At 38.5% G+C, this 17,519-nt stretch overlaps 1 protein-coding gene across 27 annotated transcripts in view; it reads left to right on the top strand.

Moving 5' to 3' along the window:
• The window catches only part of TBC1D5 (TBC1 domain family member 5), a 315,378-nt gene extending 298,330 nt beyond the window's left edge, over window positions 1-17,048 (top strand). For all 27 annotated transcript variants that reach the window (XM_065051507.1, XM_065051503.1, XM_065051508.1 and 24 more), the window contains 3 exons: window positions 6,403-6,482; window positions 7,242-7,418; window positions 13,088-17,048. In XM_065051507.1, coding sequence (XP_064907579.1) covers window positions 6,403-6,482; window positions 7,242-7,418; window positions 13,088-13,381 — 551 coding nt within the window. In that variant the 3' untranslated portion in view covers window positions 13,382-17,048. The remainder of the gene's footprint in view (window positions 1-6,402; window positions 6,483-7,241; window positions 7,419-13,087) is intronic.
• Window positions 17,049-17,519: the final 471 nt, after the last annotated feature.

Here is a 17,519-nt window from a genome sequence, read left to right as displayed (position 1 = left end):
ATAGATAAAAGAAAGTTAGGCTACTTAGTGGTGTTGCCTCATCAACACTTAGATCACAAATTCTGTTGTTTGAGAAGGAAATATAACTCCTCTCATTTGTAATTTTAATGCTGGAAAGAAAATGCAGTATTTGGAAACACTCTGAGCTGCATTATTAAGCAGCAATATCACTATGTCATGGGCTATAGTCTTTTTAGAAAAGACACAAACCACTATTAAGTTCTAAATTTTCTGTCCAGTTTTAAGGAGAGGGCACATTTTTCTGCTCAAAGTCAAATGAAGTTCAGATAGGGAAGAAGTATTTGTTATGAAAAGAAGGAAAAATTGGTTATCAGAAGCTAAATTCCCAGTCCATCCTTCCAGCCCTCTAATGTTAGTGAAGAAGCAGTCTTGCTATCAACTAATATATTGTGTAGGAAATGTTGGAAGCATTTTCTGTAAACCCTGATTTCATAAAAACTATCTTACAAAAGGACTGGAATATGAGTCCAAAGAGGTGTCTGTCCCTTGGCATCTGTGGGAACCTTGGGAATTTTTTGCTAAGGAGGTGAAGTAATACACTCAGTTCTTCCCTTACTGCTGGCCTACCTTGGCACTGTGAAGGTAATTTTGCATTCTGGGTTTGAGCTGCCTTCCCAGTAGCAGAAAGCAAGGGTGAAAAAAAAGTCTATTTAACATTATTCTGGCACAGTTGTTCACAAGTTGTTGATCAGGACCTAGTAGTAGAAAGGCAGCATCCAAAATAAAGCTTGCAGCTATTTCGAGTTAGCTTCTCTCAGCAGGACTCATCTTCCTGGAAAGGCCCCACAGAGACTGGCTTAAAATAGAAATGATTAGGAGGGAGATGCACTGAAAAAGGCAGCCGTACAGGAGAAACAACCTAAGAGAACAAGGATGTTAAAGTTATCCCCAGTTTCGGTTTTCTCCACCTCCATCTGATTTTGTGTCAGTATAAAGTTAAGTCTATTTTGTGCCTCCATCCCACAGGGCTGTAGCTCTCACTACAGGAAAGACATGGACCTGTTGGAGAGGGTCCAGAGGAGGCCACAAAAATGATCAGAGGGCTAGAACACCTCTGCTGTTAGGACAGGCTGAGAGAGTTGGGGCTGTTCAGCCTGGGCAAGTGAAGGCTCTGGGGAGACCTTTCAGTCCTTAGAAGGGGCCTGTAGGAAAGACGGGGACAGACTTTTTAGCAGCACCTGTTGCGATAGGACAAGGGGCAGTGGTTTTAAACTAAAGGAGGGGAGATTCAGGCTAGACATAAGGAAGAAATATTTTACAATGAAACAATGGCCCAGGTTGACCAGAGAGGTGGCAGATGCCCCATCCCTGGAGACATTCCAGGCCAGGCTGGACGGGGCTCTGAGCAACCTGATCTAGTTGAAGATGTCCCTGCTCATTGCAGGAGGGTTGGACTAAATGACCTTTTAAGGACCCTTCCAACCCAAAACATTCTGTGATTCTACGATCTCCTACTTCTCTGGTGGAAGGGAAGAGGTGCAGGTCTGTCTTCCAGATGGACAGGCATGAAGGGATGCCTGAGAGGACCTTGGCTACAGGAGACTAGTTTTCCCACTCCTTCAACACAGCTCTGGGTGGGTTTCTTGCAGAATCTGTATTGAATGCATGCAAAATTTTCAGTGAAAGTTAGTTTAATTAATAAGCCTCTAAAATAGTTAAAGCAAGCCTAACAGCTTTTTCAGGTTCAGAGAGGAAAGGTCTGAACAGCCTCTTTCCCTGGGTAGGGAGCTCAGCAGTGGCTGCACACACCATCATGCAATATGTAGCAGTTCAGTCATCAAAGAGCATAAGCCTTCTCTAATTTTCCTTGCTAGGAGCTGCTGCAGATTATTTTCCTCTTTGATCTCTGTATAGAAGATGATAGCATGTCTTCAGTTTAAATTTTAGAAATTAAGTTAAGGAGGGGAATTAGAAACCTTGATTTTTCAAAAAAAAATACTTCTACACTTAGTTTGCTTGTGAACTCATTTACAATTTGGGATAACTGTAAGAGCAAGGAATGAAAAATAGATTCCATCTTAATTTTTATCTGTTTCAGCTGTTGCTACCCAAATCACTGCTTGATCCATTGTTTTTCTATATTTTGTAGAAAATAAGAACAAGAATGCAATCACTTTCATGGTACTGCTCTGTAGTTACAGTTGGCTTTAAAGGCAGCTGATCATAGTCTTGCTGAGGAAGTAGTTATTCATTTACTGATCTAGTATCTATCAAACTTAAATGAACCTGCTCATTTGACAAAATTAATTCTAATTGGTTATATAAAAGGCATCTCTTGGGTTGTGAGTCTTGTTTGAGGGCAGCCATAATTGATTTCTGAAGGGAACAACTGCTTTTACAGCTCTGGTATTTCTGAGTCAAGAGTACAGTCAGGCTATGACAGTTCATTTTGTGAAACTTAGAGGCTTGTTAGTACTATGTTGAAACAAATCCAGAATCGTAATGGCTGGCTGAGATGTCCTACATCTCACAGCAGTGTTCCAACCACCAGGTGACAGGTTGCAAAATTCACCTTTGGTTTTACTCTGGTAAGAAATTCACTGAAACAGAAATATTTTCTTTTTCTGCAGAAAGCATTTGGCATCAGCTAAATGAAATCTTGATGACAGAAACAAAACAAAAAAAGGTAGTCAGAAATATTTGACCTTAGCCTTAGTCTTCTAGCTACCTTAGGAGTTGTTTGTTAACTTTGGGGTGACAACAGCTGTCTGAATAAGATAGGTATTTATAGCATAGAATCAGACTGGACTCAGTTTTGAATAATCTAGAAATCACATTATCTTTTTGTTTGATTCTTTGTATCCATGTTTGTTTTACAGGTAGGAAGATGTTTTCAGTTCCTAATTGACATCTGTGGTGTGTTTTTAAAAATATAGTTATTATTTTATGAAAAAAATAATTAAAGCTGTAAGGTACTGATATAGAGCATCAGGTAAAGAAAAAATCAATATATCTCTAATTCATTTCAATACGTAAAGCACTTCCCTCAACATACAGTAAGATCTCCTATGAAAAGAATAATTAAATACATCTCAGCTTAATGTGTAAGTCCTTCAGCTGAGCAATATCCTATCAAATGTGCTTCCTAGCACTCTTTTTAGAAGCATTTGTAGTTACAAGGGTATCTTTTGAGATACAGAAGGGTAAAGTAAAAAGCTTTTGTCTGTAGTTGAGAGCTTAGTTTCCCAGTTTGTCTCAGCACCCGGCTGCCCTGTGAGGTCCCCCCAGCAGTGGGAAGAAGCTTGGATGAAAGTCCCTCAGGTGGGGTTTGCTGAGCCCTGGCACAGGGTTTCTTTTAATTTCTTTTTAATTTTTTTTTTTTTAAATTCCTCTCTACTCTTTAGTCCGGGAAAAATAAGGGCTGATCATTTGGGTTCCATATTTATCACTTACTTGGTAGGTAATAAACTCTATGTTCAAAACGGATGAGGGTAGTAGATGAGAAGCCATGTGCAGTTCAAGGGTAGACTTAGCAGAAGAAAGATCCATTGCCAGTTCCACAGGGAAACCTTCATTCTGCTTCATTGTACTAGAGAAAAACAGCCTGGATTTATGACCTTATGTCACAACTGCTACTTAATGGCAGGGGGAAAGTGGCTGATTACAGTGATTTGCATCTTGGGGCATCTTTCTGGGTTAAGTGGAAGTGTGCTCTGTGAGTCCAAAATTGTGTCTTAGAGCAAACTCCAAGAGAAATTTTTTTCCAAAATGCATTTGTGTGATTTTAACTGACACAAAATAATAGACCTTACATGTCCAAGACATATGTCACACTGTACTTTAAAACATACTGCAGACTGAAGGAAAAAATGTTAGAAATTCAGTAGTTTAATGTTAGAAAATTTCCTGTATTTCCAGCCTTTTGTCTCCTCATCTTTTTTCTCTGAAACTAATATTAAAATCTGGTATTAATTTTGCTACAGTAAATATGTGATGATATGAACATTTTTATTAATTTTTACTGCTGCCTGTCATAGTTCCATTCATGAATTCTTAGAGATTTCTCAATGTACTGGCTCTTCAAACGCAGTTACAGCTGTTTTTTGTAGCAATGGCAGATTCTTTTCCGTTTTTTTAAATAATGACTTAAAACATCTCTAAAGAACAGAAATAATAGTAGATTTTATCCACATTGTGTGGAATGTCTTTCAGCTTTCGTTCTCTCACTCCTATTTTCCTGATTTTTTAGATTGCCCTTATTTGGTCTTCAGCAAGTTGAAGATTTGTTTTGAATTGTTCTCTTGGTCCATCTGCTTAGTCAGTATGCATATCTTAGGTTTTTAATGCATGGTTTTAATTTATCTGGGGATCAAACACTGTAGAAATGCTTTTCTTTCTATTCTGCGAAAGGAAAAAGACAGTTGAATTCAGTGATTCAGGCTGTGATTATGCATTGCTTTCTTGCCCGTGAAGACTTTGGACTTCTGATGTTTCAAGTTCTGAACCTTTTAAAAGTGGGAAATCACAGATTGTTTGTTAAATAGTGGAAATCAGGACCTAAAGTTTTATTTTATAAGTAAACATTAATATCTTTCATTTACTAAGTTGAGAGACTAGACAGTTTTGATGTAAAATGTAAAAAAGCAAGTAAAATGTTGAATTAGTTATGCTTTCTCTCAATTCATGATGCTACATATTTGTGGAAAGATTCAGTTTTATTTTATTTCTAGCCTTCATAATGCACTATCTTTCTGATATAAAATCTATACTAGGCATTGTTCAGTTGTACTACATTTGAGTTCACTGCTGCAGGACACTGCTGCTGTTATGTGGTAAATAATGAGTTATAAATAATGTAAACATGGGTCTCCTTGTTCAGATAGGCTGTTTACACAAAGCTGAATTGTCCAACCACCGTTTTCTTGACCTTGAGCACACCACCTTTCACCATCTCTTGTCATCTATCGTATGGCTCCAGCCTCTATTCTTCCTTCTACTTTACAGATTACTTCTTTAGCAGTTCATTTAGTGCTTAGGCTTGTATCCTTTCCCCTCTTTGCCCTTTCCATCTTTCATTTATAGCCATTACTGATTTCCTGCCCTCACACAATTTCAAACATCTGTGTTTATACGTGGGTTTTAAATCGACGTCTCTACTTTTAATCTCCTTGTCCAGTCTCCTACATCTCATTCTGTTGCTATTTATTCTGTAAACACAAAACTTAGGCCAGATTGCTCAATGCTTTTACTTGAAACTTCGCGTTGTGTCAAAGTTGGCAGTGTCATCGTATTCATCCTTGTCAGCGTAATCTGTGACAACAGTTTTGGTTTTTCACTGATTTTGGCCCTGAAGTTGTAGGATATTTTTAAAAACAAATGTAATGCAGGTGTGAATTAATGGCATGAAGATCTAATTGTGAAGCATCTAAGGATACAGATATTCATGAGCAGCAAAGCCTTGTTCCCAAATGAGTGTCAGTAGGGGGTTTGGGCTCAGCTCTGTGTATGTGACACAGAAGTGGCACAAGAGTATCCTGTCATTTTCAGTTGACAGATGCCATCTCATTCTGTAAATCTATCACTAGGAATCATTGCTGTTTTCTTAAAGAGAGGACAAGTAGGAGCTAGGAGGCCAGAGAAGGACCTGGGTTAGTTTGAAGAGTAAGCAGAGCCATTAGAGCAATAGTTTATCTGGGCTGGTTTGGGCTTCAGCATCTCCTGGGGTTTCCCTGGCACAGGCAGAACCAACAAAGCTCCAGCTCTGGTGTGTTAACCAACCTCCAGCCCTGACTCCTGCAAACACCTTGTGCCAGGGCACTGAAATGCATCCTCAGAGGACAGTGCTATAGGTGTAGAAGGTGGGAGTCTTCCAAAGTGATGACACAGCACCGCTCTTTCTGTCAAATGAGTTTTGCTCAGCCCTGGGTCTTTTACTTGTAAGGTAAGGATTTGGAAAGGGAATGAAACTTCCATTGTTTTTTGTGAAGAAGAGTGTTTGAGCATCTGCAGTGGCCACAAGATTGAGATGAAGATCGCTGCGCTCCTACCTTAACCCTTTCTGTGAGATGCAGCAGATTCCTGCAGTAGTTCTTCAGTGCTTCCAAAGCATTTGCAGGCTCAAAGATTTATGTAACTCCGTTAACCACAGAGGTCAATGTCTTCTTCTAGGGGCCAGTAGTAGCCTGAGTCCCTGGGCACACTGGCGCAGCAGGAGTCCAGCAGCAATACAGTGTTGCTGGAGATCTCCTGGCAGCAGCACCAGGCTTGGCTTGGCCTCACCTCCACAGCTAATGAGGCTGTCAGTCTCTAGGTCTGTGTGCGAAATTGTGTTTGCAGGTCACAGGATTTTGGTTTGAGAGCATAAGTCAGCAGTAAGTGGCAGCACGTTAGAGAATATTTAAGGAATTTTCTCTGTTTACCTTTTTCCTTTCTATGTTGCAGGAAATATTCAGGAAGTCATATTACAAGAACACTTGGAAAAAGAAGATGAAATTCTGGTTTCCTTGGCTGGTTTGAAGCAGGTATAACTATTGCTTAATTAAACTTCTTTGTATCCGTCAGTGCTATAAGTCCTTTATCTTTTTTTTTTTCTTCTTTTTGTACACTGCTGTTGTATCATCTTGCAGCTGTTTTGCTAATACTAATGCATCAAACATTGCAGCATACTTTTATCTTCAAAGGTAAAACTCAGCTATAAAGGGTACTATAAATGACTCACACAGTATTTGCTCCCTGAAACGTTCTGGATACCTTGAACCAGAACTGAGGCAGCGCGACGTCGAGTTCTGGACTTAAGCCACAGTGTCATTTTTCTTAATGCAAGATGTACCTGCTAGGCAATAATCATGCCTATGTCCCCATTTTTTAAATGTGACAATGCCTGAATGTCATTGAATTAAAGGAAAAAATACTACGTACATAAAATGAGAATGTTGCTGAGCATCTGTAGCACTGATTATACTGCCCTCTGCTCCCTTGAAATATATTTGTGCGGAAGGATGTGACATATGTTAAACCTATAACGAGGCAGGGAATAATCTTAACAGTTTCATTCTCTTTAGATTTCTTGGATAGTTGTTTTCCAGACTCTGATACAACCACATTTCACTGATATTTATATCTTTAACCACTGTAGATAGGAACATTGACTTGTTTCCTGTCTCTTCAAGGCAAATATTTTGGGGAAATGGTATATGAAAGTATGCTGCATGGAGCTTCAGAAAATTTAGAATTCCTCCAAATTTCTAACTTACGTTGTTTCCCCTCCCATTCAACAACAGATCAAGGATATCCTGAAAGGTTCCCTGCGTTTCAACCAGAGCCAGCTGGAAGCTGAAGAAAATGAGCAGATCACGATAGCCGATGATCATTACTGTTCCAACAGTCAGAACAAGGGGACAGGTGATGTTCTAAAGGGACCTGTTATGACAAAACAACAATTCATCTCAGGACGACAGGTAAGATAAAAGTATCTCAAACAGGCCATGGATGGCATTACTCAGATATTTTATGGAGACTTCTTTTAACATGTCCAGACACTAGATGGGAGCACACCAGCATTGCTGGTGCATATGAAGCCGTGGTTCAGTGTCTCTCTAGCTACTGTCCAGCTCCCACCAATTGTTTTTATTGTAGCCTTATGCTCCACACACAGATATTTCAGTGTTTTTCAGTGTTATGCAGTGTTTGCAGGGGGGGGTTCTTCTTTCAGACTGTTGAATCACAGAATCACAAATCAATTTCCTACCAAAAGGTATAAAAAATGTTCCCATATAAAGTGTTCTCATATGATTATTCTCATTGTCCTTGTCCTCCTGAATCCCATTATGTAAGAGCTGATTATCTGCATTGCAGTGTATCCATGGCCAGTGCCAAAAAGGAAATAGCGAGGAGGTTGCTTTTACCTCCTACTCCATTGTATTGACTTTCTCCTTGAATCAGTAAACAATGTTTTCACATGCAAAGCGTACAGTCACAGGACAAGTTCATACACAGAAAGAGGTATTTTCCTTTCATTTGAAAAGGTTCCTTTCTGCCTAAGACTCAGTCTGACTCAGATGTGATATTAAAAATTAGTACTTTTGTATATGCACATTTCTGTGTTGTAGTTCTGTTAAGTCTGCCACCCCACTACCAATTTGCACACTTGTAAATCAGTGGCAGTACCGTCACCTCAGAGTCTGAGTCTGCAATAAGTTTACTTTTGACAAGTTTACTTAGGAACTACAGGAAATACTTACCCATTTTCAAATAATGACACAGGGTTGTTTTGATTTATTACACACAATCCTACTGAGTTAGAACACTTTATGTTAAAATCATATTTTAATTGTATTTCACTGTTAGAAGCAATACCAAGATTTATTTTTTCTTTTACTTAGTAGTGGCAGATTCAAAGAGGAAAGCTTTGCTAGAAAGCTTTTATTGCTTGTTTAGCTGTTGTCATTACAATCACTACTTTCTGCCATAATAAAGCCAGAGGTTAAACTGACAAAGTTTTCATGTAATGACCCCCTCTTTTTTCCCTTTGTCTCCTGGCATTTTATACGAAGTAGCTTTTGCTTTCTTGCCAAAATGCAAATAGTACTTTTTTTTATTATTTTCACTTGGATTTATTCTAGAAGTGGAAAGCTAGAATGCGACATAACATGACAACATGCTATATGAGTGTGTGCTGGAGGGGCCCTGACTCAGATGCTGGTCTAAACCGCATGTCACTGAGCCGAGGCGCTGGGCCTTTGAGAGTGGAGCAGATAAAGCCTGATCTCTGCAGGTTTCTTTCCAATGGAAACTTGTAGGGCAATGTGTAATGAGGTCTGGTCTTATCCCAATGTGTAGTCAGGGGTGACAGAAAGAAAAAGATGAGGGTTGGAAGTGGCAGTCCAGGAGGACTATTAGTGTCCTGTCAGTCTGTGCCATCTCCGAGCCCATCATCTTTACCCACCAAGTCTAAAATCAAACAAAAAGAGCTTTGGGCCCCTTTTGATAAAACACAAGGAAATAAAACTGCTGAATTGAGTGGGCTGTGACATTTGACTGTTAACTGGTGGGGCCAGTTGTTGACCCAAACTGGGCCACAGCCCAGGCTTTTGGCTCTGCTGAAGAAAAGGGGCTGTACTGGTACCCTGGGTCAAGCCAGGGGTACTTACTGAGAGCTGCAAGAAGATGAAAAATTCTGACCAGTTATAGACCATTTAATGCATTTCTTGCTAAATAAATAAAATTTTACTCTATTTACATTTTCTGTGACTTCAGTAATGCATGTAATTCTGTTTTATGGCACTTACAATATAGAGATTTTTCTCTGGTGGAATTATAGGGTTATATTCTAGGACAGATGGAAAAGTTACAGGTGTAGCTATTGTGTAATTGCGATTAAAATCTGGTCTTTTGTGCTTGGTTGTTATGTAAGTATGAATTATTTATCATCTTTACTTTTTTAAAAAGTGGTCTTCCTTTCTTTTTGGCCTCAAAATCCCTTTCTGGAAAATGAGGATAAGGATAAAGCCCTTCTTTGGAAAGGAAAGCTGCAAAATTAAAAATGCAAAAAAAATAAGATAAAGGCTCAAAGAAATAGAGCATTTTTTGGAATGTTTGGCTTTGGTAGCAATGTGCAGTTGACAAACAGAAGGCTTCTGTTGCTAAATAATGAACGATAATTAACACATTATCTTGCCTTTATGTCTGTTCAAAGAAGGAAGCAAAATGAGTTGCTGTTCTTCTAAGCTTTCCCGAATTGTATCCTTACAGTTAGTTTTAACTCATTCACAGCATGAAGGCAATTGAAATAAGCCTAGTCCTAGTAGCTGATATTCATCAGGAAAAAATGTTTGGAGAAGCCATATGGCAACGGGTGTAAGGTTGTTAACTTTCAAAGCTACTGGAAGTATAATTCTGTCATTTTTCATTTATTCAGTAGTGGCAGCAGATGGGAGAAAACATGGTTCACGTCAGCATGAGTTTCCTGAAACAGAAACAGGCAGAGGAAGAAAGAAGGAGGTATTTTACCTCTGGAAGTATCGATGCCAAAATACCAATGTATGCCAAGGATAGGCAAACATTTATGGGAGACCCTTTTGTAGCATTTTGAAGGCAATACCTACGCTTTGCTGATTTTTGATACTTTGGTGAGCTATAGGTCTCTTTAACTGAACCAAGAAGTGTGGGCAGAGTGGAAAGTGGTGTTGCAAAGCACAACACTAAAAGAAATCAGAATGTGTAGTTTTCTTTCCTTTCCCTTTATTAAAGGGCAGGGTGCTTTTTTTAACTGCGCAAGAGCACATTTTTGGAAGCAGAATTTAGGAAATTGTGACACCAGCACGAAATGTTTAGGACAGAGGTTCCTTGGTGGAGCTCACTGCCAAAAGGAAGAAACCCCGTTAGCATCCTTGGGGGTGCCAGTGAGAAAACTACCAATGCCTCTGGGCGAGTGTGTCACTAGGTGACATCTGTGTTGCCCCTCTCAAGGTGGAGCCATCTCGGATGTGAGGGCTGCGAGGACTGAAATAGCGTGATCTTGATAGCTTGGAATAATAAACTGTATAATTTTGCAAAATGAGACTGTACTGCATTCCCTGAGAGCTTTTAAATAGCAGTGTGGAAAGAAGCCAGGTGAATTATGCAACGGTGGTTGTTTAAAGAAACGTATATTTCTGCTGTAACTAACGGTGGGGATGGAAAGGAAGCGCTGAAGTTTTGAATGTGGCATTTAGAGCTCCCAAAAAAGCGTCGCCTGGACCTGTCTTGTGGCTGCATTGGGTGCCTATGAAATCAGGCAGCTCTCACAGGCTGGTGGAGCAGAGCAGCGGTGATGTGCCACCCGTGTCCTCAGCCCCCGGGGGATGGCAGCCCATTGACTGACAGCTCATGGAGACAGCGTTTCAACCAGAGCAGATGAAAGCAGAAAGCTAATTAATAACAAACGATGTCTCAGCTCAGAAGTGCTTAAATACTGGAAGTATCCTTCCTTGTAGGATAGATCTGTTTGTCTTTAACTTCGTGGAAAGTGCTTGAAGTTGTTGATATTGGAACTGCCCTGGTTCTACGGAGATCATGAAGCTTGAGATCAATATTAATAGCTCTCAGCACAAGATGGTTGTTGGTATTTCTGAAAGCAATATGCTTGTTTTGGTATGAATTTTATTAAGTCATCTAAGGAAAATGAATTATTTTCAAAAAATAACAGATGTAAGTTTCTATCAGTTTGACAACTGTCTTACATTGGGACCTTTAAAAATTGTTACCAGTACTCTGGACTTAGATACCTTATTTCCGTTTGAATTAAAAAGTATTAAAATGGGTTAATTACAAAACAGAATGCTATGTATTATTATACCTAGATAATAATATAATATTATTATAGCTAGACACTATCTAGATAACAGAAAAAAAATGTGTATAGATTATAAAAACAGGATGTTTTAAAAATTTAATGCAAAGGGAGACATTTAACTCCTTGTTCATATAAATTTTGGAAGGGAACAAGTCACAATTCTGTATTTGAGCATATTTTCACATTCAGCTGATATTTGTCTTGTTTCTGGCTTTTAACAACTTGGAATGACTATGTAAATAACAACCAAAGACTTCCAGGTCCCTCGTTTCATATTACAATCACTCTTAATCTCTGGTGGGTTTTGCTCCCTGAGCTACTCCAAAGTTCCCTTTCAAGAGAGTTGTGCTCTATAATCAGTAACCAGAGCAATGGAAAATTGTTTTCAGCTGTAATAATAAATTCGGCAAAATAAGTTTTGCTGGAGGCCATGGCTCCAAGTTGTGGTTTGCTGATACTTGTGATGACCTTCATACTCCAATTTTACATACTGTACTGAGCATCTAACTTTCTCTCATTCAGATTCTTCCTGTTATTCTTTTTTGTTACTGCTTGTTGGTTGTTTTTTTTTTCCTGATACCTACAATCTCCCTTTTACCCCGAAGTGAATTTGCATTTTTTTGTTTATTGAAAGAGACACAGCTAAAGGGCTTGTAGTTGACACACAGGTCGACATACACATTTCCACAGCTGCCTCTTTACTTCTTTTTCTCAGTCTTGCATTAGTGTAATCAAATATATTGTATTCAATATCACACAACTTCAGGATGCTTGTCCCCATAGGCTGCTTGCTAGATTGCATTATTACACTGAAAAAAATTGTGTGAGAGCAGCTAAGAAAGCAGTTGTATTCTTGTTAGAAGAACACAGTGCTAGATAGGCGTCAAATGCATCTATTGCAAAAGAAAACAAAGCAGTGTCTGGGTTGCACTCAAGATGCTGGTTGTTCAGCAAGTGAGAAATCCTGCTCTGCTGTGTATGGCAGTCTTCCCTTCTAATTGCATGTAGCTCTGACTGCTGAAAAGCAGGATTTCACCAGAATAAGGCTAGTTGGAGTGTAAGATGGCCAGTTCATAGGTTTTCTGGTGCACTGATGCGTAGTCTTGATCCACTACCAGAGTGCTCAGGTGCACACATTTCCCAAGGTCTAATGAGACAGAAGAGGGAAAAATGACACTGAGCCTGGAAGCCCTGGGAGCCCTGATCTGCCAAACCTGAACTGGTGAGCACTGAACCAGGTCTAGGTACAGCTCAGATTCCACAGGTTGGAGACAGTGAGAATAATCATATGAGAACACTTTATATGGGAACATTTTTTACACCTTTTGGTAGGAAATTTTCTATCATCTAACCATTCTGACAGGCTCCACAATGCCATTGTATGTGCAAACTGGCAAAAAAACTCCTCAGTACTACTTCATGAATTACTACAGAAAACTAACAGCAGCGAGAATGTAATGGCTGAAAATCTTCATGACTGTAATGTATGTGTTAGGTGCCTAGCAGCTGTGATCACGACATCACATGCCCTGTGACAATAAAACATGTAAGACTGCTATACCTAATAATGTGGTTTTAAAGTGTTCGCTTTTATGCTTTTGTAAACAACAAATAAATTATTTCATCCAGATTTAATACCCACTTTATTTTTTACTTCTTGATTTGGGCACTGCTACTTTTGAATAACGATTATTCCTTTATCCCTTTTTCCATATCACTGACGTGCATCGTAAACCTCATTAGGTGGTAAAACTGGTACTAACTTTAAGTCCCTTCTGTGCCGTTCTCTGACAGGCTATGACTGATTCAAGCACTAGTGAGAGCAAGAGTGCTGATGACTATATTATGGTTTCCAAAGAAGAGGAAGGAAGCAGAAGGGCTGTCACGGAGCCAGCTCAGTCCCATCAGGCACACAAGGAGTCAGTGGTGAAGCCAGAAGCTCCGTCTCGTTCTTCTTTGATATTCTCTGACCCACTGATGGGCTCCATTTCAGCCTCCTCCAGCAACCTGAGCTCCAGCCCTGACGACGACAGTAGTAATAACAGCAAAGATTCTGAATTTGCTATTGTCAGCCCACTGGACATCTGAAGAAACAGGTTGGGAAAGTTTAGGAGGTTGATCATTACAACTCGGTTCAAATTCCTATGATTCCATGGGCTGGATAGTTCTTTGGATTTGAAGGACAGAAAATAGATAAAGGTAACCCATTTCAGCTGCCAAAAGCCTAATTTATATATATATATATATATATATATATATATATATATATATACATATATATATATATATATAAAAACACCAAAACCCATAAACTGCAACCTTTCAAAAACAATATACACCTTTTAATAACTGCCTTAAAAGAAGACCCAGTAAAAGCCGGTTCTAATATACAGTTATTCTTAGTTGTAGAGTTATCTTACTTAGGAGCTTTGTTACTATAGAACTATTGCTTTCCCTAAACATAGAATAGTACATGCTACGTACCATAATGGATTAGGAAATATGTAGATACTTGGCATCAGACCTCAAACAGCAAAGACAAGCTAGATTTAATATCATCCTTTTACAAAATACACTCATCTGGGTTTTCTGAGTAGGGAAGGGTACTGTTTCTTCAGAGACTGTGATTAGAGAAGCAGGGAATGTATATGAGAAAGATTAAAAGCATCATCCTGGCAGTAAGCTTGTTCTCAGTTGAGGAATCCCAGTTTCTTCGTTTTCATCCGGCAGTAGCCTGAGGTGTGTTCCAGGCAGAAGTTTGTGCAGTTGTTCCTCAGTGCTGTCTTACCGGGAAATGTGTGACAAATTCCTTGAGAACAGGGACGTACACAACAGAGCCTTATTTCCCTTTGCCTACTTTTTTTTTGCCCCTGAGAGTTCCCAGTTTACCTCTTCCCCTCTTTATATCTGTCTACTTTTACTCCCCCGGCATGAATTATTTTTTATTTTACTGAGATTACCGTGGTTAAAACAGTAGGTGCAAGGGAAATTATGGTATTTCATAGTGTAGACCTGAGCCAATTGAACTAAAACTAGCTTGAGCGTGATAACTTTCCAGGGAAGGGTGCAAAGTGAAATGAAATGTTCATAATTAAAAGCACTTTATGTCTCGTTACTATTATCTTCTATAGACTCTGTTTACATATATACCTATATGATTTCCAGATTTCTAGTCAAGAAGAACATAATGGTGCAGCAGCGTTAATCAACAGAAAGTTTCTAATTAACTCTACAACTTGTTCTTCAGTGGAAAAGTGTATTTCTTTCCCATCAAGTACATAGTACATCTAATAACAGTTTTTCGAGTAAATAAGGGAAGGGGTTTGTACTTGCTGATGCCTTTAAACTCTGCTGCAATTGATGAAAAGAAACTGGTGGTGAGTGAACACCTGCTCTTGCAGGACCTACACAGAGCTAGCTTGAGGAAGGAATGTGAGAAAGTTACTCTATTTATAACAACAGCAAAAACAATTACATTATTTACTTTTAAGATACATACACATTATACCATGCAACAACTTCATAATTGCATGGCAAAGCTTGTTTGTATGGAGTTAAGAAGTGGTAGTTATTTGCTTCTTAGTCTGTAATTGTAAATGCAGTTAAGTACCGTATTCCAAAGATGAGATGACATGTAGTTTGCTGGTCTTAGATTTTACAAGGTCTGTGTCAGTGACTGTAATGAAGAGATAATTGTCATGTAATTACATGGTAGCTGCCGTATCCTTACACACTCAAGCCACCGTGTCGTTCTTCTGAGATTATTTGTGCCTTGTAAAATGATAAAATGCTAGAATGTTGTGAGCAGGCATAGCATCGTACGTCTCTGTGACAGAGCAGTATGAAGAGTCAAGTGATTGTTTAGATGAAAGATCTTATATGCATAACATTTCAGAGAGGTGTTTATTTTGGTTTCATTTTAAGCTTCGTAGAAAATCACTTTTGAATTCAGCATGCATGCCTGCCTTCAGGTTTATTTTATTTCCCTGAGTTTGCTTGAATGCCAGGGGATTAGGTGGCTGTTGATTTATTTAGGTCTTGCAAGCTTTTCTAGCCTTAACCCATTCAGCCAGGCTTGTGCCACACCACCAACAAAGGGGAGTCTGTTCAAGAAGTACCTATGGAAAGAGGAAAGAAATATTCTGGGGCAAAGTTTTATATTCTGTGATACATAAGCCTTCAAAGATTCCAGAACTTTGGCAGGGGAAAATGTTTTTACTTCTTTTTTTTAATTATTTTTTTAAGCATCAGTCTTTTGATTTCTGTTCTGGTTGTTTGTTTCAGGGATCACGTTGCTATTTTCTCGAACAGTCTCATTGCCAATGGAAGAGTGTGATTTGTACAGTTCTTTTATTTTTGTAAGTTAGTTGTATCTTTAATATTGCATATTTTAAAACAGCGCTAGAAGTATATAAAGATTTTGGGAGTTTCTAACAAGTTTTCACTAGTCAGTGAATACCGATGAGCCAAATGCCTGTCACGCTGTGCGATATGATAAAAATCTTCAGAAGCAGAGAGATTATTATACAAATAAGATCAGAGCAAATCCCAGTAAATGAATCTGCTTTGGTTATACCATGTGCTTCCACATCTCAAATATGTTGTCTCTGATACTTGATCGTAGTGCAGAGATAGTTAAAATTTTGTATATTCATTAAGTCAGAAACTTGTAAGTTAGACAAAATGTCAAGTCATGACCTTGTCTTATGTTATGTTAAAAATATACCAAGAAAGAAATTGTCATTTAAAATACAAGATTACTCTTTTTCTCCAAAGATGACCTGCTCGTAATATTCATGGATAAAAATAGTCAGATAGAAAATTTATACATATTGCAAATTACTGATGAAAACTAATATGAGATTAAGATATCCATCTGAGGCTGTTGTGCTGTATCTCACGTCTGTAATTTGCGACTGTTTAAAGTCTCTTGCTTGTCATGTCAGTTGTATTTACTGCAGAAAGGCAGTATCATATTTTGACTGGGTATTCATTTAGTCGTGGAACTTTGTATCTTTACTCTGGAAGAACATCTAGCCCGCTTTATTAAAGAAAGAATTAACAAATTTTCTGGGCTGTGCTTGTGCTGTTTTCTCAAAAAGGAAGGAAAACGTTTTGACTAGAATGCTGGAATTATGATTTCTGGGAACAAGGATGATTAAAAACTTTAAAACTATATCATTACATAAGCACAAATATTATTAATATTTTAATCATATTTTGTATATATGATCCAGGGAATAAAACTGGTTGTCATTTATCTCACCCAAACAACATAGAACATTTCCTATTTTACCATATATATGGTGTCTGAAAATAACAAACCAGAATTTAATGCGGTATGTATGACTTCTCTGCAATTTCATGAAACTTGGTATAGTTACATCATTGTGTCTCAGTCACAGGATCTGTACGGTACTTTTCTGAATCTCAGTGCTTTATTTCACATTCTTAAATGTTTCCTGTGATTCTCCAGTATGTTCTCATTAGATGGCACTGAGGCATCTATTTAGAAGATTAAATTTCAGATTTAAGGTGAATTTGTGCCTGACAGTTACAATGTCATCTGTTCAAATACAGACACAGCAATCCTAATATCCTGAACAGATTTCCAAGTTCTGGGTGTCAGCCCTTAAATAATACTTTTGATTTTTGTGTTGCATGTGCTGGTCTTGAGTGAATGTCTGTAATGGTTTATTAGATATGAAAAGGTGCAATTTCGTAAAATAAACTTCATTTGGCTACGGAATAGTAACTACACTGTCTCATAATCTGTGCTGTTCTTTTAAAGAATGATTATATGCAGTCTCTGTATTAGTGTTTCCTGTGTTACCGAATCTGCTAGACTCCCACTTCAGTAGCTAGCTAAATTTAGAGATGAAAGAGCATGAAAGAAGGTCATCAGAGAAACAGCAACTTGAACCATGCTCATAGGCAACCTGTTTGCCTGCTGCTTGCAATGTATTTAACCACTAAAATGGTGAGGGAGGTTTTAGATACGGGGGAGGATCCTGCAAGAGACTAAGTGCTTAACCCTAGAAACAGGCGATGAGCCGGAAGGGATGCAGCATGAGACTCTTAAACTACAGATTCTTTAGGGCAGGAACCATCTTTTTCTCTGAGTTTGTACAGAGCTTCTAACATAGTTTGCCCTAATCACAGATGCGGTCAAAATTAGTATAATAGTAATAATGTACTATTTCACCAGGTTTTGCTCTTTCAAACA

The sequence above is a fragment of the Columba livia genome, chromosome 2 (genome assembly GCF_036013475.1).
Source record: "Columba livia isolate bColLiv1 breed racing homer chromosome 2, bColLiv1.pat.W.v2, whole genome shotgun sequence".
In the NCBI taxonomy this organism is placed as follows: domain Eukaryota; kingdom Metazoa; phylum Chordata; class Aves; order Columbiformes; family Columbidae; genus Columba; species Columba livia.
The sequence above is the reverse complement of the archived record's forward strand: the minus strand, read 5'-3'. Positions and strand labels throughout refer to the sequence as shown.